This window comes from Schistocerca serialis, chromosome 6 (genome assembly GCF_023864345.2).
Source record: "Schistocerca serialis cubense isolate TAMUIC-IGC-003099 chromosome 6, iqSchSeri2.2, whole genome shotgun sequence".
Lineage (NCBI taxonomy): Eukaryota > Metazoa > Arthropoda > Insecta > Orthoptera > Acrididae > Schistocerca > Schistocerca serialis.
Genome location: NC_064643.1, coordinates 603,629,937 through 603,657,488, shown reverse-complemented (window position 1 = coordinate 603,657,488; position 27,552 = coordinate 603,629,937). Strand labels below are relative to the sequence as shown.

Below are 27,552 nucleotides of genomic sequence, written 5' to 3'. Positions count from 1 at the left end.
CTCGCTCGACAATCTAACTGCGCTAGCCCGTTTGCGGAAAGGCGACAATATTGTTGCCATCAATCGTCTTTGTCGGTGGCGCATTCTAAGGTAAGTTGAACGAAACAATACCAGTTGTCCATCGTGCCCCTATGTCCAATGTTCCCCCGTCTCTCCTAGCTTCGAAAATATTTTCATCTAGTATTTTGAACCCAATATGCACAGCTGAAGGGAAAGTTTTAATTTTTAATCTCCAACACCAGCATTTAAGAAATGAGTATAGGTTTTTTGTGTGAGAATGAGACAGAATCCTAGGCCTACATCATTACCGTTAATCTCCGAGACAAACTGATGGTGATGAGGGCACTGCTTTGCAGGTATCAGAGAGAGGACCACACCGCCTGGAGCCTACCGCCAGCGCCGCTGACCACCTCTGACATCCAGGATGCGGCTCTCGTTTATCCTGGAGCTGCTGCTCATATTCCTGCTGCTGGCCTTCGCTGCGTCCAGGTCCATTGGTAAGGGCCGAAATCTGGTACGCAGCTGCGCACAGCTGCTTTGTGGACACACATTCCGAGGCCGTGTCCTTTGACGACGTCACGCACGATACGTGTTTTCTGATATCCACTACATACGCGGATGATGTATCCACATCATTTGTGCACTTGAGAATGGGCACACTTAGGAAACTAACTTGTGGTGCTGATGAGGTATTCATGTAAAGTAACAGCATGGTGGAAACGATGTATTCCTTGAACTTTTTATTTTTTGCTCCATACACGGTTAAGTGTCTTATCGTTTCTGTTATGTTTAACTGAGTTACTGTTGGTATTGTTTCAGTTTTTATTGGATTTAAAGAGACCATTGTGTCTTACACTGAGGTGACAAAAGTCATGGGCTACCTCCTGATATCGTGTGTGGCCTCCTTTTGCCGGGCGGGGTGCAGCAAGTCGACGTGGCATGGAGTCCAGTCGTTGGAAGTTCCCTGCAGAAATATTGAGCCATGTTGCCTCTATAGCCGTCCATAATTGGGAAAGTGTTGCTGCAGGGTTCTGTGCACGATTATGTCCCATAACAGTCCGACAGGTGACCAAATCTTTCGTTCGAATTGTCCAGAATGTTCTTCAAACCAATCGGGAACAATGTTGACCTGGTGACATGGTACATCGTCATCCATAAAAATTCTATCGTTGTTTGGGAGCATGAAGTCCGTGAATGGCTCCAAATGGTTTCCAAGTAGCCGCAAAAAACCATTTGCAGTCAGTGATCGGTTCGGTCGGGCCAGAGAGCACAGTCCATTCCACGTAAACACATTCAACAACATGGAGCAACCACCCGCTTGCACAGTACCTTATTCACAACTGATGGTGATTGGCTTGTGGGGCGTTCAACGACGCGGTTATCGGCTCCCATACAAAATCCCAATCTTTACTCTGCCCAGTCTCGCCATTTTCCCGAATGATTACGAAGTGATGAGGACAACAGTCCCCAGGAAAACTTGAGTCCATGGCTTCGTGGGTTTTGTGCCACACTCAAACCATGCCGTCGGCTTTTACCGGCCGAAATCGGGACTCATCTGACCAAGCCACGGTTCTCCATTCATCTAGTGTCCAACCGCTATGGTGACAAGTCCGGAAGAGGCGCTGCAGGCGATGTCGTGGTTTTAGCGAGGGCACTCGCTTCAGTCGTCTGCTGCCATAGTCCATTAGCGACAAATTTCGGCGCACTATCCTTTCGGATACGTTCGTCCTACGTCCCACCTTAATTTATGTGGTTATTTCATGCAGTGTTGTTTATTTGTTGCCACTGACAACTCTAAGCAAACGCCGCTGCTCTCGGTCGTCAGATTAAGGCCGTCGGCCACTAAGCTGTCCGTGGTGAGAGGTGATGGCTGAAATTTGGTATTCTCGGCACATTCTTGATACTGTGGATCGAGGAATATTGAATTCTCTAACCATTTCTGAAATGGAATGTCCCATGCGTCTTGTTCCAATAATCTGCGTTCAAAGTTTATTAATTCCCGTCGTGCGGCGGTAATCACATTCGAAACCTGTTTACATGAATCACCTGAGTTCAAATGGCAGCTCCGCCAATGCACTGCCCTTGTGTACCTCGTGTACCCGTTACCACCGCCATCTGTATGTGTGCATATCGCTATCCCTTGACTTTTGTCACCTCAGTGTAATGTGGGGTTATAGGAAATGTGCCTTGTATTCAGTGTGACACTCTCATGGGCCGCGCAGGTCCGAAGCGCCGCCCGGGCCAGAAGCAGGCCGTGGCCCCAGCGCCGGCCCCCGCGGAGGTGGCCACCGGCGACGTGGAGGCGGCTGGGGGCGGCGGGGGCGGAGGGCCCAGCCGCTACTGCTCGTGCGCCAGCCTCGTCTGCAAGTGCTGCCGCGAGTTCGCGCTGCCGCTGCTCCGTGGGCCAGGTAAGGCGCCGCCAGCCAGCGGAGTTCCACACCCACACCCACCCACACACACACACCCACACACACCCACACACACACACACACACACACACACACTACAGAAGCTGGGCCGCAGGTACAAGCATCCATGTGATTCAAGTACCGATGTGCGAATGTTTGTGCTTGCAGCGCTCAACACTGGAGGTGAAGCGTGTGCTTGGATAACTTACGTGTTTCTTTTACATCTTCTACGTCTACCTCTACAAGCATTCTCTGTAAATCACATTTAAGTGCTTCGCAGAGGGTTCATCGAACCACCTTCACAGTTCTCTATTGTTGCAATCTCGTATAGCGCATGGAAAATACGAACACCTCTATATCTATCCGTGCTAGACCCAGTTTCCTTTATTATTACGGACAGGACCACAAAAGTTGAAGATTCCTTTATTATGTTACGGCAATCGTGTCTCCCTACGGAGGTCGACGTCAACAAAATATTTTTGCATTCGGAGGAGAACGTTGGTGACTGAAATTTCGTGAGAAGATTCCGCAGCAAAGACAAACGCCTTTTTTTTTTTTTTTTAATGATGTCCATGCCAAATCCTGTGTCATTTCATTGACACTTTCTCCACTATTTCGCGATAATACAAAACGTGTTGCCGTTCTTTGAACTTTTTCGATGTACTCCGTCAGTCCTATCTGGTAAGGATCCCACACCGCGCAGCAGTATTCTAAAAAGAGGGCGAACAAGTATAGTGTAGGCAGTCTCCTTAGTAGATCTGTTAAATTTTCTAAGTGCCCTGAAAAAACAAAAACAAAAAAAAACCGCAGTCTTTGGGTAGCCTTCCCCACAACATTTTCTATGTGTTCTTTCCAATTTAAGTTGTTCGTAATTGTAATTCCTAGGTATTTAGTTGAATTTACGGCTTTTAGATTTGACTGATTTATTGTGTAACCGAAGTTTAACGGGTTTCATTTAGCACTAACGTGGATGACATCGCACTTTTCGTTATTTAGGGTCAACTGCCAATTTTTGCACCATACATATATCTTTTCTAAATCGTTTTGCAATCTGTTTTGATCTTCTGATGACTTTACTAGACGATAAACGACAGCGTGATCGGTAAGCAACCTAAAACGACTGCACAGACCGTCTCCAAAATCGTTTATATAGATAAGGAACAGCAAAGGGCCAATAACACTTCCTTGGGGAACGCCAGATATCACTTCTGTTTTACTCCATAACTTTCCGTCAATTACTACGAACTGTGACTTCTCCGACACGAAATCACGAATCCAGTCACGTAACTGAAACGAGATTCCATAAACACGCAATTTCACTACAAGCCGCTTGTGTGGTACAGTGTCAAAAGCCTTCTGGAAATCCAGACATACGGAATCAATTTGAAATGGTTCAAATGGCGTGAGCACTATGGGACTCAACATCTGAGGTCATCAGTCCCCTAGATCTTAGAACTACTTAAACCTAACTAACCTAAGGACATCACACACATCCGTGCCCGACGCAGGATTCGAACCTGCGACCGTAACAGTCGCGTGGTTCCAGACTGAAGCGCCTAGAACAGCTCGGCCACAACGGCCGGCGAATCAATTTGAAATCCTTTGTCAATAGCACTCAACACTTCGAACGAGTAAAGAGATAGTTTTGATTCATGATGTTTTCTGAATCCACGTTGGCTGTGTGTCAGTAGAATGTTTCCTTCGAGGTAGTTCAAAATGTTCGAACACAATATATGTTTCAAAATCATGTATTATACAGGGTGGTCCATTGATCCTGAACGGGCCAAATATCTCACGAAATAAGCATCAAACGAAAAAACTACAAAGAACGAAACTCGTCTAGCTTGAAGAGGGAAACCAGATGGCGCTATGGTTAGCCCGCTAGATGCCGCTACCATAGGTCAAATGGGTATCAACCACGTTTTTAAAAAATAGGAACCCCCATTTTTATTACATATTCGTGTAGTACGTAAAAAAATATGAATGTTTTAGTTGGACCACGTTTTTCGCTTTGTGATAGATGGCGCTGTAATAGTCACAAACATATGGCTCTCAATTTAAGACGAACAGTTGGTAACAGGTAGGTTTTTCAAATTAAAATACAGAACGTAGGTACGTTGGAACATTTTATTTCGGTTGTTCCAATGTCATACATATACCTTTGTGAACTTATCACTTCTGAGAATGCATTCTGTTACAGCGTGATTACCTGTAAATATCACATTAATGCAATAAATGCTCAAAATGATGTCCGTCAACCTCAATGCAATTGGCAATAGGTGTAACGATATTCCTCTCAACAGCGAGTAGTTCGCCTTCCGTAATGTTCGCACATGCATTGACAATGCGCTGACGCATTTTGTCAGGCGTTGTCGGTGGATCACGATAGCAAATATCCTCAAACTTCCCCACAGAAAGAAATCCGGGGACGTAAGAACCGGTGAACGTGCGGGCCATGGTATGGTGCTTCGACGACCAGTCCACCTGTCATGCAATATGCTATTCAATACCGCTTCAACCGCACGCGAGCTATGTGTCGGACATCCATCATATTGGAAGTACATCGGCATTCTGTCATGCAGTGAAACATCTTGTAGTAACATCGGTAGTACATTACGCAGGAAATCAGCATACATTGCACCATTTAGATTGCCATTGATAAAATGATGGCCAGTTATCCTTCCTCCCATAATGCCGCACCATACACTAACCCGCCAAGGTCGCTGATGTTCCACTTGTCGCAGCCATCGTGGATTTTCCGTTGCCCAATAGTGCATATTATGCCGGTTTACGTTACCGTTGTTGGTGAATGACGCTTCGCCGCTAAATAGAACGAGTGCAAAAAATCCGTTATCGTTCCGTAATTTCTCTTGTGCCCAGTGGTAGAACTGCATACGACGTTCAAAGATGTCACCATGCAATTCCTGGTGCTAGAAATATGGTACGGGTGCAATCGATGTTGATGTAGCATTCTCAACACCGACGTTTTCGAGATTCCCGATTCTCGCTCAATTTGTCTGCTACTGATGTGCGGATTAGCCGCGACAGCAGCTAAAACACCTACCTGGGCATCATCACTTGTTGAAGGTCGTGGTTGACGTTTCACATGTGGCTGAACACTTCCTGTTTCCTTAAATAACGTAACTATCCGGTGAACCTCCGGACACTAGGATGACGTCGTCCAGGATACCGAGCAGCGTACATAGAACACTCCCGATGGGCATTTTGATCACAATAGCCATACGTCAATACGATATCGACCTTTTCCGCAATTGGTAAACGGTTCATTTTAACACGGGTAATGTATCACGAAGCAAATACCGTCCGCACTGGCAGAATGTTACGTGATACCACGTACTTATACGTTTGTGACTATTACAGCGCCATCTATCACAGAGCGAGAAATTTGTCCAAATAAAACATTCATATTTCTTTACGTACTACACGAATATGTAACAAAAATGGGGGTTCCTATTTGAAAAACGTAGTTGATATCCGTTTGACCTATGGCAGCGCCATATAGCGGGCCAACCATAGCGCCATCTGGTTTGCCCCTTCAAGCTAGACGAGTTTCGTGAGATATTTGGCCCGGTCACTATCAATGGACCACCCTGTAAAAGGGGCTACCAAAAAGTTTCCGTTCGGAGGCCTTACAGTCCAGAAGCGGTACGTCAGTTAGGCAAAATTGCGGTGTGCATTGAGGCAATCATGCACCATGTCGAAGAAACGCGTCTGGTAAAGCACTGTGTCCTGCTGCGTGAAGAAATCCATAACTGCCTGCTGCACATCCTCATTCGACAGGAGTTGTCTACCCTTCAAGCCGTGTTTTAAGGAACCGACGGTGTGGTGGGTAGGGATCAGGCCTATACGATGGGTGCTCTAATGTCTCCCAAGTGAGAACTTCTTCGTTGCGACACTTGCTGTATGGGGCGTACGTTTTCACGAAGGGGAAGCACCCGTTGTCGCAGTTTTCCCTAGTTTCGCTTTAATTATCCCATATACATTTTTCATTCTCCGATAGGTGTCTACCAGTGTTTTTCCTTCGGCATCCAAGAAAAGAATAACACGTTGGTCCTGTTTGGACGCATTTGATAATAACATCGCCACAGCTCACGTTTCCGCATTTACCGCTCGGACGTTGGAAAGACACGAATGCATACACCAATCCCTTGCCTACATGTCGGTGCTTATATACCCGCATAAGAGTCGCGCTACGTTGCGTATACGCTGCAGCAATAGCCTCAAACTGAAATTTTTTGATCATCTCTTGTAATACAACTTCATTTCTAGAGCACCGAGCATGCTTTAAACATTTGGATTTAGATAAGATATCTGTATGGTGCGAAAAATGGCAATTGACCCTGAATAAAGAAAAGTGTGAAGTAATTCAAACGAGTACTAAAATAAATTCGCTAAATTTCGATTAAGCGATAAGTCACACAAATCTGAAGGCTGTAAATTCAACTGAATACTTAGGGTTTACAATTAAATACCCCAAATTGGAACGATCACATAGATAACGTTGTGGGTAGAGCAAACCAAGACTGCGATTCATTTATGCAGAACACTTAGAAGGTGCAACAGATTTACTAAAGAGACGGCTTACACTGCACTTGTCCGCCCTATTCTGGAGTATTGCTGTACGGTGTGGGATCCGTATCAGGTGGGACTGACGGATGATAACGAAAAAGTTCAAAGAAGGGCGGCTCGTTTTGTATTATCGCGAACTAGGGGAGATAGTACCACAGACATGATACGTGAATTGGAGTGGCAATCATTCGAACAAAGGCGTTTTTAGTTGCGTCGGGATCTTCTCATTAAATTTCAATCACCAGTTTTTTCCTCCGATTGCGAAAAACTTCTGTTAGCACCCACCTACATAGGGAGAAATGATCACGATAAAATAAGAGAAATCAGGGCTCGCACAGAAAAATTTAAGTGCTCGTTTTTCCCACGCGCCGTTCGAGAGAGGAACGGTAGAGAGACAGCTTGAAGGTGGTTCATTGAACCCTCTGCCAGGCACTTTATTGTGAATAGCAAAGTAAGTGAGTAGATGTAGATGTAGATGAAACGTGTATGACTAAGATGCAAAATTAGGCGACAAAAGACGAATAATTGTTTTCTATTGTGCAAAATAAACATATTTGAATAGCTAGCTGAGAACAAATTGCTGCCATTATTAATAGCATCACAATTACTTAACAAGTCCGGGAGAGCTGTACACTTTAAAAAATGATTATTCTTATGGCTGTAGAAGTGTTTTTTTTTCTATTTCGCTATACCAGTTTCGCCATTACACCAACGTCAGGCATGAATAATTGGTGCTATGTCACGGAACAGTTATGAGTTGTAACTAACGGTACCATCGTACGCTTGTGTCCCACTTTGCAGCAGTGGAGGCAGTAACTGCGACCACCGAGCATAGGTCGTGCTGTTTCTCTTGCAGGATGAAATATAAAGTAAGGACACCGTGCCGTGGCAAGGCACCAATAATTTATGCTTCCCAATGCCTTAACGCCGAAACTGCAACAACAAATAAATAAAACTTCTGCAGCCGGAAAAGGGATATTATTTCCTTTCAGAACTTCACGCTGGCTGCTGACCCGTGTTACAAGAGGTTAATGTATACTTTAACTAGTACGACGAGTCTCACGTTTAGTTCTGAGAAGAACTGGCTGTGCTTGACTGAATAAGATTTTGTTACTCGAAACTATTGTATTCTATACGTTGTGACTACACTACTAAAGACGTCGGTTTTTTGTAGACAAGAGAATATTAAAAACTGCAACTTTTCCCTCTTTCTCTGCTCTTGAACTTATAAATCAGTAAAGCTCGTGGCCGCGAAACGTGTTGTTTTAGAGTTCCTTAAACAGCTCAGTAGTGTCACTTTTACGCTTTGTGTTATTGGAGACACTTGTGATCTTTGTTATTGCAGTCCTTGAACATACACAAATCAGTAGGCTAACACTCTCGGTATTTTCATTCAGCAATCTCATACGAAATTGCATCCTCAACTTAGAGGAAGTAAGTTTCTAAGGAGTTGAGTATTGTAACTACAACATTCCACCACATATTTTCTCTCTTGAAATTTGTTGTATGTCTCCATCGGCGTTCAGAAGGAATAACCACATCCATAATTACAGTGTTAGAGGAAAAAAATGGTCATCGTTACTCTTCATTACAATTAACTTGAGTTCAAAAAAGGGTGAATAATGCTGCTTTTAGCATCTACGATCACTTACCCGATGTCATTAAATGCTTTAGAGATACAGAAGCCAAATTAGGAACATGAAAAGTTCCTTCTGGACAAATTCTTCTAGTCCACAGAACAATTGTTATTTAGATACTTGCATCACATTTACTGCAAATGTGTTGCATACTTACTTGTGTTATTAAACCAAACATTGTTTTATGTTATTTGACGTCATCCGTAAATGGTCAACACGTTACTACATTAAAATACCGATTAAGTTAATGTTCTCTAAACTGGTTCGTTCAACGTCATTACGATATACCGTGCAAAGTGAACCGTGGGACATGTGTCTAGCTATAAGCCGAAACTCAAAATCTACAATGAGCCAAAACTCACACACCGCGCATAGTTTTTATTTCAACCTTGGTCCCATTTCAAGTCTTTGGAAACTCAGTAAGCAAAACCATGCTATAATAGTTCAAAAGTCAGAGAGTCAAATAAAACATTGTGGTTTCCACAAAAACAATTCGGTTTACTTCTACTTTAACCTCTCCAAGGACTGGCTTCCAACTCTCCATTGCTGCCAAGTAAAATATATTCCTGTGCTCAGTAAAGATACTTAAGCTGTCTTATCTGAATTTGTTGCTCTGTTTGAGCTGAAATCCTTGATGAAGAGACGGCAGTGAAAGGTTTAGCACTAACAATATTTTGATGGGTCTCTACCCTTGAAAGGTGTGATACGTCCAAAATCAGAAAGCATGACAACTTTTGGCAACTGCACGAAAAGTCTTGAGCACATCAACTTGTTCCCAGATTCCTTTCCTTATGGAAAAAAAAATGTGAGTGCTGTAAATAGAAAAAAGTAATAAACATGTAGACTTATGACCTCAAAAGAATACACCTAGGAAGAAGTACCAAAAAGTAAAAAAAAGGAAGTATGGGCAGAGTAGCGGGTCTAGGTGGAATGACATTGGAAGAAAGTAAATATGTCGGCAAGAAAGTCCGTTGAGTTTGTAAATTAGCATATTCAGAGTAAATAAATAGCCAGAGTGTGGAGAAAATTTCGAAAGATAGACCTTCTGAAACTAGACAAAGATCCAACATATAGTAAACGCCGCTGCTTGTGTACTGCCTACGCTCAAGGAAAAAACATCCAGGATGGGCATTGAGTGTTTCCTCAATCAGACCGTGTCCTACACAGGTAACGGTAACCATCAACGAAAAAGCTCGCAAGGTAGGCCTTGACGACTTCCTCGACCGAATCCCTGTTCAAAGACGGTGCAGGATATCCTAACAAATTTCTTCAATCTGTGAATTGTAGTGACGACGGTCATTCGAATGAAGCCATTTTAACCACTGCCGGCTGCTTGTTAGCAGAGCGCATTTATGCTCTCGAGTAGAAGCACTAAAAGAGAACTGTATAGTGCAATGTGTGTCTATTGAAGACAAGAACGATTTTCCACACTAACCACCGTTCGGATTTGAGAAGTTCTCTCGGAGGGCTTAAGAATAATCACGAATGGATAAACACACCTATTTTTAAAGGTCACTACTTTAGTTCCGAAAAAAGAAAATTATGGATACAACTATTTATCCACGCTAATAAAAATGAAAAATTTTGAGACAAAAGAGAACGTACTCACTGACAACAGAGGGAAATATATGTTGTTCTGCACAGCCACAGCATGCATGGAGGAGCAGAGAAAAGTTTTTAGGTTATACCTGCAACCTGCGGGACATTTCCACAGACGTTCAGGAGACCCTTGAATGTTCTGACTAAGCTTTGAGGAATATCTTCACACTTGCGTAAGATGTAAGAGACGCTGACACGTATCGCTATTTTGTCACATACGCGACACTCGTGGCGATCTTCCTTGGCCACATAAGTTAAAGAACATCTTATCCAGGAACAGAGAGCTTTAGATGTGGCAGAAAGTGCACTCCACCACATAAAGGAAGGTTTCGGACGACGGAAGAGTACTTTTACTGGGTGACACATGTAAGTCTCGCGGTAGCTCACAACACGGTGTACAACGACACTGATTCTTCTTTGCAACACCATAGAGTATTATAGTTTTACGAGTATCACTGAAAAGGCCCAGTGAAAACCCTGATTCTTTGTCGAGATCCATGGCGCGAACTGCCAATATAGAGCCAAGATTTTTTCACAACAGAAAATTCATTTGTGCTGATGATTTGGCTTTAGTTCAGCACACTGACATTCAGACCAGTTTCAAGGGTTAGTCAGTTACTTACTTAGTTAGTTTCACGTTCCGTGGACCATTTGCACGATAAATCATAATGATGTGGAAAGAGTCGTTTTATGTACGTTTCACAACTTAATTTTTAAGCTAAACAGTTATAAAGTAGTAGTTTTTTTTTAAATCTACAGATGTGAGTTAGTAATTCCCAAATACCACATTTCACACATTACAGTATCAGAGATTCTTCTACAGAATAGAAAGGCCGGCCGGAGTGGCCGCGCGGTTAAAGGCGCTTCAGTCTGGAACCGCACGACCGCTACGGTCTCAGGTTCGAATCCTGCCTCGGGCATGGATGTGTGTGATGTCCTTAGGTTAGTTAGGTTTAAGTAGTTCTAAGTTCTAGGGGACTTATGACCACAGCAGTTGAGTCCCATAGTGCTCAGAGCCATTTGAACAGAATAGAAAGAATTGACAAGGAGAAGCTTTTTCAGTTTGTTTTCAAATTTTACTTTGCATCAGTCAGACATTTTGTATCCTTGGGTAAGAGATCAAAAATTTTTGTTGCAGCATTGTGTACCCTTTTTTATACTAAAGACTATCTTAATGTGAAGTAATGAACGAAATTTTTCCTTCGGGTATTATAATTATGTACAGCATTGTTTGTTTTGAACTGGAATGGGTTATTTACAACATACTCATGAGGGAATCAACATATTGTGAAGCAGTAATAAGAATGCCCAGGTCTTTAAACAGATGTCAACAAGATGATCATGGGTGTACACTGCGTAGTACTCTTACAGCAAGTTTTTGAGCAATGAAGACTTTCTTTCTTAAGGCTGGATTACCCCAAAACATTATTTCATATGAAATTATTGAACGAAAATATGCAAAATATGTTAACTTACTGATTTGTCTTGTGGTTATTACGTGGCGTAGAACTGTAACAACACACTTTTGCAGTCGAATGAACATTTATTTTAACAATGAACAAAGCGAATACAAGAGAAGCTGTCAAACAATGGCGCGCGAGACATAGACAAAGTGAACTAAAGTAAAGTCAAAGAACATCGGTTCAAAGACATGGCGCTTCACGCCAGAGGCGCCACAGTCTCTCCCCAAGGTTTGCAATGATTCCAAGTGCAAATGCTGCAGAACAAAATTGGTTTTTGGAATTACAAAATATGCTTTTTCCAGTTTAAATTCTCATCAATATGAGCACCTAAGAATTTGAAGTTTCCACCCTACATTATTTCCTCATCATGTGGTACTCTTATCATTGATTTAGTACTCGTAGATGTATAGAAGTGAACATGGTGCGTCTTTTTAAAATGGAGTGAGAGATGATTTGCAGAAAACCAGTCAGTGGTGGTTTGTTTACTATTTCTTCTGTTTCTGTATGTATGCTAGCGACTCTTGTGAGCTCTGCAAGATCCATGTACTAATTTATATTTACGTGACAAACCCTATTTCTAGGGCTATATTTTAATTTTGACAAATGGATCTATGCCGACATTTGTAAAAACGGCGATGGTACATTAGTCCTTACTAATGTAAAATTGCCACCTTCTGAAGAAGACAAATTTAAATTTGTTGAAACCTAGGTAAAGAATTCTTTATCCATTGCAACTGGTCGGCTGTTTATAATTTTATTAATTATGACTTACTTTATTTAATCGTTGTTGAGGTTACACACTGACTGATTTTAGCAATGAGCATTAACAATAGTTTTACGATCTCCACTACTAGTTGCACTTCCGTGCTGCCCTGACGGTACTGCTCTATTTCTACTACACTTACATCCTTGTCATGGCTTATCCTGCATTACTCAGTGACCTATTGTCGCTTAGATCTGATTAAAAATGGAAAGTGTGAGAGACATTTAGAAATGGGATGAATACAATATCGGTTGCGTAGCTGCTCCCGTGTTTATTTAATTTGAATTTATTGCTAAAACGCGCTATGTTTAAGAATCATTCACAGTTACGTATTTATTGTTTCATGGAGTCTTATATCTTTCTGAAAGAGACGCCTTGAAACAACGACCGTTACAAGAGAGAACGTTAAAATAAAAATTTAGACATTATGCCATGTATGAAATTAATTTGCACTTTTTTTCAGGATGTGCCCGTATCCAGTACCTGCAAGGTGATTCTATGTTAGTGACCATGAGCTTTGCCGATCGGGTCCTACACAACACAACAATCTCAGGTAAGTTGCTCAGAAGGAAGTACTCATCTGCAGTACCGCCAGTACCGCAAACGTGCTGGACTGTGTGGCTGCACCTCTGCTGTGAGACAGTGTTTACAACAGCTTATCTTTACAAGTACTTCTTAGTAACGCCTGATGATAATAGGTTCGGAGCTTTTACATAACTATGGTATCAACGTGTTGCCATATATGGCATCCGGAAAGCGTTTCACACGGTGCTCCACTGCGGACTGTTAACGAAGGTACAAGTATAGGGAGAAGATTCCAAGATATGTGAATGGCATCAAGACTTCTTCAGTAATAGAACCCAGTACATTGTCCTCGTCGACGGCGATTGGTCATCAGAGACAAGGGATCGGCAGGACTGCCCCAGACAAGTGTGGAAGGATCGCTCTTGTTCTCTATACAGGGTGGTCCATTGATCGTGACCGGGCCAAGTATCTCACGAAATAAGCGTCAAACGAAAAAACTATAAAGAACGAAACTCGTCTAGCTTGAAGGGGGAAACCAGATGGCGCTGTGGTTAGCCCGCTAGATGGCGCTGCCATAGGTCAAACGGATATCAACTGCGTTTTTTTTTAAATAGGAGCTCCCATTTTTTTACATATTCGTGTAGTACGTAAAGAAATATGAATGTTTTAGTTGGACCACTTTTTTCGCTTTGTGATAGATGGCGCTGTAATAGCCACAAACATATGGCTCACAATTTTAGACGAACAGTTGGTAACAGGTAGGTTTTTTAAATTAAAATACAGAACGTAGGTACGTTGGAACATTTTATTTCGGTTGTTCCAATGTCATACATGTACCTTTGTGAACTTATCATTTCTGAGAACGTATGCCGTTACAGCGTGATTACCTGTAAATACCACATTAATCCAATAAATGCGCAAAATATAGTCCGTCGACCTCAATGCATTTGGCAATACGTGTAAAGGCATTCCGCTCAACAGCGAGTAGTTCCCCTTCCGTAATGTTCGCACATGCATTGACAATGCGCTGACGCATGTTGTCAGGCGCTATCGGTGGATCACGATAGCAAATATCCCTAAACTTTCCTCACAGAAAGAAATCCAATGACATCAGATCCGGTGAACGTGCGGGCCATGGTATGGTGCTTCGATGACCAATCCACCTGTCATGAAATATGCTATTCAATATCGCGTCAACCGCACGCGAGCTATCTGCCGGACATCCATCATGTTGGAAATACATCGCCATTCTGTCATGCAGTGAAACATCGGTAGGACATTACATAGGAAATCAGCATACATTGCACCATTTAGATTGCCATCGATAAAATGGGGGGCAATTATCCTTCCTCCCATAATGCCGCACCATACATAACCCGCCAAGGTCGCTGATGTTCCACTTGTCGCAGCCATCGTGGATTTTACGTTGCCCAGTAGTGCATATTATGCCGGTTTACGTTTCCGCTGTTGGTGAATGACGCTTCGTCGCTAAATAGAACGCGTGCAAAAAATCTGTCATCGTCCCGTAATTACTCCTGTGCCCAGTGGCAGAACTGTACACGACGTTCAAAGTCGTCGCCATGCAATTCCTGGTGCATAGAAATATGGTACGGGTGCAATCGATGTTGATATAGCATTCTCAACACCGACTTTTTTGAGATTCCCGATTCTTGCGCAGTTTGTCTGCTACTGATGTGCGGATTAGCCGCGACAGCAGCCAAAACACCTACTTAGGCATCATCATTTGTTGCAGGTCGTGGTTGACGTTTCGCATGTGGCTGAACACTTCCTCTTTCCTTAAATAAAGTAACTATCCGGCGAACGGTCCGGACACTTGGATGATGTCGTCCAGGACACCGAGCAGCACACATAGCACACGCCCGTTGGGCATTTTGATCACAATAGCCATACATCAACAAGATATCGACCTTTTCCGCAATTGGTAAACAGTCTATTTCAACACGGGTAATCTATCACGAAGCAAATACCGTCCGCACTGGCGGAATGTTACGTGATATCACGTACTTATGCGTTTGTGACTATTACAGCGCCATATATCACAAAGCGAAGAAAGTGGTCCAACTAAAACATTCATATTTCTTTACGTACTATACCAATATGTAACAAAAATGGGGGTTCCTATTTTAAAAAATGCAGTTGATATCCGTTTGACCTATGGCAGCGGCATCTAGCGGGCCAACCATAGCGCCATGTGGTTTCCCCCTATAAGCTAGACGAGTTTCGTTCTTTGTAGTTTTTTCGTTTGATGCTTATTTCGTGAGATATTTGGCCCGGTCACTATCAATGGACCACCCTGTATGCATAAATGATCTGACGGACAGAGTTCGCACTAGGCAGCAACCTGTACTGTTTGCTGATGACTCTATAGGATAGGGGACAGTGTCGTAGTTGAGCGACTGTCGAAGGCTACAGCATGACTCAGAGTTTCTGTTTGGTGTAATGTTTTGTAAATGTAGAAAAATATAAGCTAATGCATTTGACAAGGAGAAACAGTCCTGTAATGTTCGAATACAACATTAGCTGTGTGCTGCGTGAGACAGTCACGTCTATTAAATATAACGTAACGTTGCAAAACAATATGAAATAGACCGAGAGTATAATGACGATAGTAGGGAAGGCGACTGGTCCACTCGGAAGGAAAACTCGCATAGAATTCTTGAGCGACCCATTCTTGAGTACTGGTCGACTGTTTGGGATCTCTGCCAGGTCGGATTGAAGGAAGACATCGAAGCAGTTCGTAAGTGTGCTGCTATATTTGTTGATGGTAGGTTCAGTCAACACGCGAGTGTTATGCAGATGATTAGCGATCTCTCTCTTGGAAAGAAAGCTCTCGGAATGTCAATAGCAAACACCTGTGTGATACACAGCGGCTCGACTGTAGCACCTGCCACTGGACGTTGTTGAGCATTTCCGTAGGGCTCTCTCACGTACTGAACGGCTCCATGTCAAAACGCGCCGCTCTTCGCTTTATATTCGCTACCTATTTTATTAATACAACATGGTAACGGACTTATACTAATGACCAACGTTCAAGAATAGATCTTAGAAATGGTTTGCTACTCATTTCTCTCGTGAATGAATTACGTTTCCTCAAGATTCTCCCGAAGTATATGAGCATGGCATTTGCTTTTTCTACAGTTTGTTTTATGTGATCATTCGATATCAGATCGCTCCACACAGTTAATTGCAGGTATTGTACGGTTTCTTCTGTTTCCAGTTGCAGGCATTCTATAGACAACAACATCGTCTGCGAACTACATCACGGGACTTCCGACGTTATCGGCAACGTTACTTAAAAATATTGTAAACAGTAACGGCCATATGACACTCCATCTAGGTACTCCCGAAATCACCTGCGCACAGGTCGATTCCGTCCCGTTAAGAAAACGTGTCGACTTCTGTCTGCAAGGGAGTACTGAATACAGTCACAAATCTGTTCTGTTGTTCAGTAAGCTCGTATTTTGTTCATTCAACGACAGTTTGAAATTGTGTGGAATGTCTTCCGGAAGCCAAGGAACATTGCGCTGCTCAGGACAGAGGCGGACAGGCGAAGTTGGGGCATCCCTTCTTTTTGAAGCAAAATTTCAAGTTAAACCATGATGAAAATTTATTCATATTCGGTGTACAGCGTCACCAGGAAGACGCCGCCAGTTCAGTGGTGTTGAAACTGGAGGGCTGAGGGGAAGTCGTCAGGGAGATAAGAGCAGGTCCGTTTGTTCGGTTCAGGAGCCAGCAGAGAAGAGAGCATTGCCTTCATGGCTACGTCTCTTCGCTGATTGCCCCAAGGCATCAAGGCATACAACCCTAACGCAGTACTGATTCCCTCTCAGCGGAGCGCGGAAACTGCGGCGTCTGACACTCAGCATTTTTATCCAAGAGTTGCTGAGTGGTGTTCACTTGGACCGCTCGTGGCGTGACCGTGGTGGGTAGCCAAAACAAGCCAGTTTCGAGTAGGGCTTCTACGTTAACTGATGCTTAATGACAGACATTAAAAATATGTTTTTTTCACTACCACAGTTCTTTCTGAACTGGCGGCCCTGTACTGTTCAACCTGGTCACTGTTGTTTACCGTGCCAGAATCTCGTAGATGAACAGAGCGAACTATCATAGAATAAAGACTTTCACGACCGGATGTCTCATCTACCAGCAAATCTTTAGGGCTGTATGGTCGTAGTCTACGAAAGTTCGCCGTTCCTAACATTTCGGCCACAGCTGCGCTGGACATATCCAGAAATGCTCGTGAGTCCTTCTTGGATGTTTTAGTTATGAGACAGATCGACTGAAGATTGGAAAACAAAGGTTTTCAGAAAATGAGGCATACGAATAAATATTTACAAAGCTAAGAGAATTAGCATGTCGAAGAACTTGGACTCGAAAATAAAACATCTGAAGCAGGCTTTAGAGAAAAATGGCTATTGAGGAAAAGAAATAAACATAGCTCTACGCCCAGGTAACAATAGACCGAAGGTCAACGATAAAGCACGACTATGGAAGAAAACAGTTTCTCAATTTTTTTATTAAAAATGTAACTGATGGGATTGGTAAGATTTTAGGAAAAGCATGACATAGAACTAGTTTTTAGACCAAGAAGGAAAATACGTCGAGCTCTCAGATCTCTAAAGGATAAACGCACTCTTCTGTCGGCGTGCGTGTTATAAAAAAATTCCGTGTACGTGCGGTAAGGCACGGCAGTGTGTTTTCGGATGTTCTGCCGAGTTGTTGTTTCCATTTCATGCACAAGACATCGACCACCAGCCCACACGCCTTCTTCAGGTGCTGTGGGTTTCACTGTAATGTGGCGCACTGCCTGGACTAAAACCAGAACGTCCGGAAGCAAACTATTAATCAACCGCGTCGTGAAAACCTAAGAGATCGTTCAGTAAGGTAAGCATTAGAACTAACAAGAGAAGCATGCCCTAGGGGACGTGGAAGAATCAGCTGTAGCAGAGCATGCTCTTAAGTAGGAAATTACTAACTGAAGATTTCTGAAACCAAAATTTTGTGACAATGACGAACTACTGTTCAGGGCTATACTGAGATATACACCGAAATATATAGGATCCGTCGGAAAGGCCTCCTGTATTTCGAAAAGTAGTCACAAACAGACGAACAAAGATACAAAGAAAATACTTTTGTTTGTGAACAACAAATACTATGCCATTTTACATTAGGTGGTTTTAAAAATTACTTCCGGTAAGTGGCGCCCTCCACTGTTGACACACTGACGAATCCTTTACCGGAAGTTGTTCATAACGTGCGATTTCCGATGGAATGGCAGTCACGTCCTGGGTGATTGCCTGGATGGTGCTTCTGAAGAATTTCCTAACAGACAGCTCAGCAAATTTCAAAATATCTCTCACATAGTCCTTTGCCAGCCATTATTTTGATGGGTGCATGTGAAGATCTCTGTGCAGCATTCCTCTTACACTCTTGTCGGTCAATCCCAGAGCAGCTGCGTTTTTGAGTCCTGTACGCTTTGGAGATCGCTGGACTGACGCTCTCGCACGAGCCACATTTTTCGGCGTCGTTATAGTGCGGAGCCCGCCAGCAGATTTTATTCGCAGTGCATAGCCTGATGTTCTAAAGTCTGATAACCAAACTCAAACAGTTTTTGTATCTGAAAGAGAATCATGTCGGCCGAATGCGAAATTCCCGCTGAGTAATAATCACAGAACCACCACTACAAATATACTCCTTCGCAACAGATGCACGATGTCAACTTAGCCAAACCATTAGACCTACTGAAAATGGCATGTATACCACTATCAATCGATACCCCCTACACAACAGTATCATCACCAGAGCTCACACTGTGGCCTCTCGAAATACGATAGGTCTTTTAGGCGTGCCCTGTATAAACATAGGGATATTGTAAGAGGAAAGAAGAAGCCATGAAACAGCAGGTGTACAGGCTTGATGAATAAATAACATGTTTGACAATCAACAGTTCTATGATTAAGCTTTATCTCTGGCAACGATTATCTCTGCCAATTACGTGTAAATGTTAACCACACCCCTTTTCCACAGTATCTATAAGTATTTAGCTCTGCGACGCCCGGCCGGTCAATCGGAAAGACTCAGCGGAACCACGAGAACGTCTGAAGATGTCCAGCGCCGCTGTGGACGAAACGTTAGGAACGCAAAAGTTTCAAGGACCATGACCATTCAACCGGCGAGATTTACCAGCAGCTAAGAGCGAGCCGTATTTTTCGCATGACCCCTGTTGACGGAATCCACGTTGAAAGAGCTGCCATGTATATATTTAAAAGGCAGGGTCCTGACTGACTTTCTCATCATCGCTCAGCTCAAACAAATAATGACAGAAGCTTGATATTTGGAGTGTGTGTAGATCTTGTATTGTTGGCGCCGTTTAAGAAGCTATTTTTCGAAATTACACCCGTAGTAGGAGGAGGGGGATGAGACGTTTTTTTGAAAATCTGTCCCCATTAAGTCATTTTTAAAGCTGAAACTACGAAAATCAGTATTGGTTTCTTGGTCAGAAACAAAGAAGTATAAATATTCCAGAATTTTTGGAAATTTAACCCCGTAGCGGGTAAAATAGTGGGTGATTATTTTAAAAATAAATCAGTATTAAGGAACTACTGAAATATTTTTATAGCCACATGCGTGAAAATTAGTGTTTCAATTCTCGGCTACAAATAGGAAATACGTGTTTCAGCGTTTTTTTGGAATTCGACCCCTGAGGGGTCATAATAATGACGATGTTGGCTTTATATTATCCTTCTCACTCCTAAGTTCTTTTTAGGTGATTAAACTTCGTGCTTAAGCACAAAAGTTTCCTAGACAGGCCATACGTTGAAAGCACGTAATGTGTTCCCCATATCATGACCAACGAATACTTCATAAATGTTAAGTCAGTCGAACTGAGTACGTTCTGCACAGGATAACATACACGCTCTTTTCCTCAGCTGTACCTTTCTTTTATTTCACTTTACTAGTAAAGTCGAGGTCAGGAGTTAAGTTCGCGTCTTGTCCCAACAACACACAGTTTATGCGCAGGCGCAAGGTATTGTGTCCGCCTAGGCGGGCCTCATTACGCTACGGTCAGTTCCAGTACAGCACTCGTGGCTACCGCATCGCGGTCGCGAAGTGGGGCCGTGGCAGTTTTGATTTTGATTTGATTTACTTTCATTCCAATTGATCCGTAGTGAGGAGGTCCTCCAGGATGTAGAACATGTCAGAAAAACAACAATACATGACAAATATTTACAACTTAAACAAATAAGCTAATGTACCATTCCACAGGTCCCAAATGGAATGATCGTCATTTTTTAATGAACACTATATGAAAGAATGATTTTACAAATACTAATGCACTGAATTTAAAATAAAAAAGTTTATTTATTTATTTATAAGGTGATAATCGTGTAATACAACTACTATAATACTTATTTACAATGAGCACACTACTGCACTGAAATGGTGCGGAAGTTAGATTGTACTTACACACACACACACACTTATTTACAATCAACACATTACTGCACTGAAATTGTGCAGAAGTTATATTGTACTTATATGTACACACACACACAAATGAATTGGTTCTACTGAGAAATTCATCAGTGGAGTAGAATGAGTTGGCCACCAATAAATCCTTTAGGTTTCTCCTAAACTGAATTTCATTGGTTGTTATGCTTTTTATGGCTGCTGGCAAGTTATTGAAATGTGTGCTCCTGAATAATGCACACCTGTTTGTACAAGACTAAGTGACTTTTAATCCTTGTGAAGATTATTCTTATTTCTAGTATTGATTCCATGAATTGAGCTATTGGTTTGAAAGAGTGATATGTTTTTAATGACAAATTTCATTAAAGAATAAATATATTGGGATGCAGTAGCTAGTATCCCTAGTTCCCTAAACAGGCTTCTGCAGGATGTTCTTGAGTTCACACCACATATAACTCTTACTGTACGTTATTGTGCCCGGAAAAATTTAGCTTGGCTTGATGAATTACCCCAAAAAATAATCCCATATGACATTATGGAATGAAAGTAAGCATAGTATGCCAGCTTTTTCATTTTTATATCTCCTATGTCTGACACAATTCGCATTGCAAATAGAGATTTGTTAAGACGCTTCAGCAGTTCTGTGGTGTGTTTTTCCCAGTTGACTTTATTATCAAGCTGTAATCCCATGATTTTAACACTGTCCACTTCTTCTGCTTGTCATCATATGTTAGGCATATACTCGTGGGACACCCCTTACAAGTTCCGAACTGCAGGATTGTGTTTTTTCAAAGTTTAGTGACAAGGATTTGGCTAGGAACCACAAATATTTTATTAGCTGATCTTTCTAAGACTATACTTGATTTGCTATTTATTGCAATGTTTGTATCATCAGCAAACAAAACGAACTTGGCATCTGGTAATGTTACTGATGAAAGGTCACTGATATACACAAGAAAAGGTAAGGGCCCTAAAATGGAACCTTGTGGGACCCCACATGTAACTAGTTCCCAGTTGGATTATGCCTGATAGCTTGAGACATGTCTCTTTCCTAATAACACCCTTTGTTTCCTGCCAGAGATATAAGATTTGAACATTTTGCAGCATTTCCTGTTACACTATAATATTTTAATTTACTTAAAAGGATATTGTGATTTACACAGTCAAATGCCTTTGACAGATCACAAAATATACCAGTTGCCTGCAATTTTTTATCTAATGAATTAAGCACATTTTCACTGTAAGTGTAGATAACCTTCTCAATATCAGAACCCTTTAGATAAGTTTTTACAGTCTGACGATAATTTATGGAATTGTAGTTTTAACTTGACGATGTCCACTATGGACAAACGCTAGTTACTTTTATTCTGAAGAAGGTTGGGTTATTCCCACTAAAACGTAGGTAAATGTAGGTAAACTTTGCAACTGAGGCTGTTGGTTTTTAAAATTAAAATTAAGACGAAATGTTTTATGAAAATATGTTACTACAAACACATTTTTAAAGCTAATCTATGAAAACTGGAATTTAGCTTCTCAGTTGGAAATAATAAAAAATATGTGTTTGACTCTTTTTGGTAATTCAACCCGGGGGGGGGGGGGGGGGTAAAATACGGATGAAAGTGTTCATTTTAATATTTTATCAAGCAAGCGTTTTTCAGACTAATTCTATGAAAATTTGCATATGGTTTATCTGCCTTGTATGTTGGATTCTAGCTACCAGAATCCCTTTTAGGTCATATGCACATTTGTAAAATTACTATGGTACTATGGTATCAATTAGGGTGAAAAGGTTAGAAGGTTTTGCAATTTGTGAACGACATAAAAATTCGGTTACAGAAAAACAAAAATACAGGAATATGTTGAGACCACAGAGTGTACGTTAGCGAAGCAGCGGGCAATGAGCTAGTATTGAGGTAATTGTTTTTGTTGTCTCCTGCGGCAGGGCGGCGTCCCAAGCCGGTGTGCATGCCGCTGCCGGGCGGCGTGTCGCGCTTCTGCGGCCGCGTGTACGGCGTGCAGCGCGACGGGGACCAGCAATTCCGCGCCTGCCTCGGCCTGGAGCTGCGCACCCTCGAGGATCTGGAGGCGGCCGTGCGCGTCTCCTGCTTCCGCTTCGCGCAGCAGGGCCTCTCGCTGGAGCCCGCGCCGCCACTGCCGCCGCTCCAGCAGGACAACGACGACGACGACGACGACGATGACGACGACGACGACGACGACGACTACGCACTGGACGACGATGACGACGACGACGACGACATAGCGCTCGACGACGATGACGACGACGACGACGACGACGATGACGATGACGACGACGCTTCTGAGAACGACGTATCCCCCGACTACACAGGTTTCAGCGTCTTAGGCGACGACCTCCTCGGACTGTTCGCCGGCGGCGGAAGCGGAGGCGCCAGCAAGAAGAAGCCCGCTCCAGTCAACACTGCCGCCGCCCCCGGCAAGAACAAGAGGAAGCCGGCGGCGGCGCCTGCCCGGCCCACAAAGACGGCAACGACACCCCGACCCGTACGCAAGGGCGCCGCCTCCTCCACGATTTCGCCACCGAAGGCGACGGCCGGAGCGCCTGCCAAACCGGTCAAAGCCACCAGACCGAAACCAACCAAGTCCAGACCGGCCGTTCCGAAGCGCCCGGCGACCCGCCGCAACACTACCGCGTCTACAACTCCGCGCGCGAAGCCGACGAGACCGTCGACTACTCCGCTCCCTCCCACACCGTCCACTGCCGCACAGAAGGTGGTGACGTGGTCGAGCGTCGCAGGAACGGGTAACGACCAGATGGCGTCGTCGACCGCGGCGACGGACAACGCCGCGGAGGAGGCGGAAGCTGTTACGGCGACCGTCACCAGTATCAGCGTGGTAGAGGTTGTCACCAGCGCCCCGACGCAGGTTAACGCAGCTGGGAAAAGGCCTGCGTCGGAGAAACCGGTAACGGCTGCAGCAGCACCCCCCAAGGAGCCTACCACCCACGAAACTGTCGAAGCGTCACCCGCGACAGAGAGCTCAGAGGAAGATGTGGAAGAAGAAGGAGAGGAAGAGGCTGCCGAATCTTCTGACACACCAGATGAACAGGATGAAGAGTATGATGATGATGATGATGACGATGATGACGAAGAGGATGACGAGGAAAAGGATGAAGAGGTTGCAGAAGAAGGAAGTGAAGAACAGCAAGAAGGGGGTGATAGTGGAGATGATAAGAATGAAGAAGAAGAAGAGGAGGAGAAAAATGAAGTGACGACACAGCCGCCAGCATACTCGAAGCCTGCGGATCCTCTAGGAGAGGCCAGTTCTGAAATGGAAGCCGTCGGGGATGATAAACAAGGAGGAACAGCCAGTGAAGAGATGACTATGTTCCCAGATTCGGAGGAAACTTGGAACACGACTGACAATCCCGCTGAAGATCTTATGATGATAGACAGAAATGTGCACCAAGGAAGTAACAAGAAGAAGAAGCCGACAGACAGTAGCAATAGCGTACCTGACGGAGAGGATGACGACGAGGAGGCCGAAGACGATGAGGATGACGAAGACGACGATGGCAATGACGATGACGAAGACGAGTTGAGCGACAGTGGTGAGGACCTGGACGACGAAGACGACGACTACGGACTGCGGGTGGAGGACAGCGACGAGGAACAAGGTGCAGACGACGAAGACGACGACGAACTAAGGGGCAGCAAAGTGCTCCCAGTCCCGGCGCTGAGGAGTGGCCGCACTCACCGGCGAATGCGCCTCAGGCGGTGACCCGGCTAAGACGTGGCTAGCAGTCGGACCTGTTTCTTCGCTCTGGGGCATCGGGAAATGCGTCTCACGTGCTGACTGCACTGCTCTACTGACATACTCTGGACTCCGGTGACCTCATTTCTTCGATGCTTTGAATGAGTACTGATAGAACCAGCAGACGCTTTCGAAAAGAATACCCGTGGATTTTTGCACTCGATTCATTAAACCTCTCATTCATTATCTTATCACAGATGCCAAAGATTAGGACTTTTTGTCTGGCCAATCCAGACACTTAGACCTATTATTTTCTAATCTTTTTGAGCCGTACACAGATGCCTTTATTCAGAAAAGTTAGAAAGGGATATTGGTAATGGTGATAATGGTGTTACGGGAAAGATTACGTTACACTTCGTGTTTCACTTCTGGTGTAATGGTCTGTAACGAACAATTTCACTCTGCACGTTCTTAGTCCTTCAAACACATGATCTTATTTTACTAAGACCAACTGCATTTCATGAGTCACAAGTAACAAGGATTCCTGCTGACTTTTTCCTGTTTTTCAGACACTAGAATTGTCCACACTTTGGAAAACATTCGAAGTGTAACCACTCAAGTGTAACAATTTTTTTCTACCATGACAGAGTTTTCGTCTCAGTATGCACTTTTCCAAAAAACACTTGAGTTTTAAATTGAAGGTTTCTGCTGTTCTGGGAAGTCAAAATAGTATTACGTATGTAATATGTTATTTATTTATTTATTTACATATTTATTTATTTATTTACTTATTGTACTTGAATATTTATTAAATTCATTATTAAACGAGTGTGGAGCCTTAAATAAACTAGTGTTATAAAATTAAAGAAAAAACATAATGAAGTTCTTCATTAGAGCCTTTAAATTTTTCTTTCAACTCGATTTGCTCAGTGTAACACTGACTAGAGTCTGTGGCCCTTCTTTTTCCTATCTCTTAGTGGATCGTCTAAGACTACTGACTAAGTTCAGAGAAAACTTACATTACATGATGACAAGATCTTGCTGGCGGAACTACAAACAACGTGAAGAAACAAACTTCAGACTTACGGGAAAATTTTGAATAAGGTGTTAACAAAGCACAAGATCTACTTCTTCCTGGTATGTCTAAAATATTTATATCATTATATATTAAGACTCTATTACAAGAGATCCAGTTCTATGTTGCAAAGAAAGGAAGAACGTCTAGTCGACATTATGAGAGACGCAGCATAAAGCCAATGGGAGAAGAATATTGGTAGAAATAGTGGCACTGTTTATGCTTCGCCCGACGTTATTTAGCAAACAACAGAAAATATAAATCGCAATGATCGAGCAAGTGTTTTAATCCCAGTAATATAACATAAGAATCTAGCAAAATGGCCACTGAGTCAGTGTGTTCTGTAGCACTTCGGAGGTTAATACACAGACTGTATCCACATTAATTTTTCCAGAATAGAAAATCTAGAAAATCAAATACACCGTAAGATAAAAAAGAAAAAGAAAACTCACCATGCATCTCTAGTTTCTTCCAGTTATTGGACACGATTTTTTGTTCGAAGGATCTACGGTAGATTATAGTTAAAAGAGGGCTAACTCAGCTGCAAATTTAGTATGTTCGGGTTCATTTAGAGAAATTTTTTTTACTTATAATTTTCTCAAAAGTTTGTGGGTGTTTCTTTTCAATCGAGTATGGAGTTTGATATTCATATAAGGCAGGAATCAATTTTCTTTAAAGAAATTTCTGCCACTTGATTGTTAGCTGTTCTTTTATTTACACAATCATTATCTGGTTTTTTTACCACTCTCAAATGCATGCTGAATGTTGAAATATATCTGACCTGTCTGTGACGTATCATCGTCAAAAAATCATATTTCTCGTCTTATAGACCAGTTGTCGTGTTAAAGGATAAGAGTACATATCGAAGACAATAATGTGGCTGACACTGTGCGCAGTGAAAACTCATTAACACACAGTATGACGTATTCAACAGCTGACATATTCCTGTGACCTGCATTCGTCACTTCTGTTCATCAACTCACAACACACAAGCTTGGCGGCTATGGAGATCCTGATCATCCAGCAAAGGTTGTATAGTATGAGAGAGGTCCGAAGATTGAAAATTATTAGTCATTTCAAACTTCCAGACTTGAACTTCCAGATTCCACTTGGAGATTCCCGTGTGATTGTATATTCTCTGGCTTCTACCATGTGTACCACGGATGTAGATGTTGAATTTTTGGTAACGTAGCGTAATAATATCCATAAAGTGAGCAACCAGAGGCGCATGAAAGAATCTTTGTTGACAACATGCACAGTCTCCGAAGTCGCGTGACCAAGGTAGGGCTTCAAGATTTGCCCGACAATGACCAGCAGTTCCTGAATGTCTTTTACATGGGAAGTACAGACGATTTCATTCAAACATTTCATTCATTTTGTGCACGCAATTCATACACATACGAACTGTTTGCAGTGGATCTCTGGAAGGAACTTGGTTTATATGCCTGAAGAGTTAAATACAATGGCACTTCGTTTACTTGCGTCTGCGTGACATTTCAGATGCTGCTGCTTTTTTGGCATCGTGGAAGAATGTGTAGCCACCGCTATTTTTCAGGTTCTGTACACCACTTGACGATATGGTCGAGTCTATGCTTTAACAAATTATGGTAGGATATCATTGCGAAATGCCTTCCTGGAAAGCCAAAGTGCAAGCGTTCTAGAAATATGGAATTTGGAACTATTACATGAGAAACTAAAATTACTCAAGAAACTAAAATATTCTCAGTTTTTCTCATCGCGACTGATTAATAGTGTGCTTCTGGGAGTTCTTCCGAGCTGTTGATTCCAATTTGTGTATAATATTTTGATGGCAGGCCCAGAGGACATACTGTTTCTTCGTACTACACCCGCAATCAAAGTTGACACTCGGCGCGGTGCCTGATGGGAGCGACCGCAAAGGCATTTCCCATTTACAGTCGCTCCTATCAGCCACCGCGCCGGGTGTCAACTTTGTTGGCGCTAACATTAGGTACAACTAAATTACAGTTTCCTGTTGTAACTAGTTTAGGCTTAGTACAATGGTTTAGAGATCTGTGTAAACTAATGATTCAGATTGTCGTAATTATGTAAATGAAACAGCAGGTAGTACTTACATATGAGAAATAACTTTTCCTCCTTAAAAATATTTCGATTTGCATCCATAGCAGCAACAATGACTCGCAGTTTTCATTATTAATTAATAAACGTGTAATACGGAGCATGCAGATGTGATATTAAAGCTCTGGTCTTAGCGTAAATTGTAAACAAATAGCCTTATACTAAAGTCACGTCA

At 42.8% G+C, this 27,552-nt stretch overlaps 2 protein-coding genes across 2 annotated transcripts in view; one reads left to right on the top strand and one right to left on the bottom strand.

Annotated features, from left to right (window-relative positions):
* The window catches only part of LOC126483928 (uncharacterized), a 259,894-nt gene extending 248,060 nt beyond the window's left edge, over positions 1 to 11,834 (bottom strand). Inside the window, exon 1 of the mRNA XM_050107203.1 lies at positions 11,711 to 11,834. Coding sequence (XP_049963160.1) covers positions 11,711 to 11,777 — 67 coding nt within the window. The 5' untranslated portion in view covers positions 11,778 to 11,834. The remainder of the gene's footprint in view (positions 1 to 11,710) is intronic.
* LOC126483927 (nucleolar protein dao-5-like) lies at positions 387 to 24,916 on the top strand. The gene is made up of 4 exons (XM_050107202.1): positions 387 to 497; positions 2,223 to 2,408; positions 12,924 to 13,013; positions 22,419 to 24,916. Exons 1-4 carry the CDS (start codon positions 425 to 427, stop codon positions 24,230 to 24,232), a joined length of 2,163 nt encoding a protein of 720 aa, XP_049963159.1. The 5' UTR covers positions 387 to 424; the 3' UTR covers positions 24,233 to 24,916.
* The last annotated feature ends 2,636 nt before the right edge of the window (positions 24,917 to 27,552 follow it).

Coding starts and splice junctions, on each gene's coding strand:
- LOC126483927 (XM_050107202.1), top strand. CDS start 425: ATGCGGCTCTCGTTTATCCTGGAGCTGCTGCTCATATTCCTGCTGCTG. Junction 498..2,222: donor CGCTGCGTCCAGGTCCATTG/GTAAGGGCCGAA, acceptor TGGGCCGCGCAG/GTCCGAAGCGCCGCCCGGGC. Junction 2,409..12,923: donor GCCGCTGCTCCGTGGGCCAG/GTAAGGCGCCGC, acceptor ACTTTTTTTCAG/GATGTGCCCGTATCCAGTAC.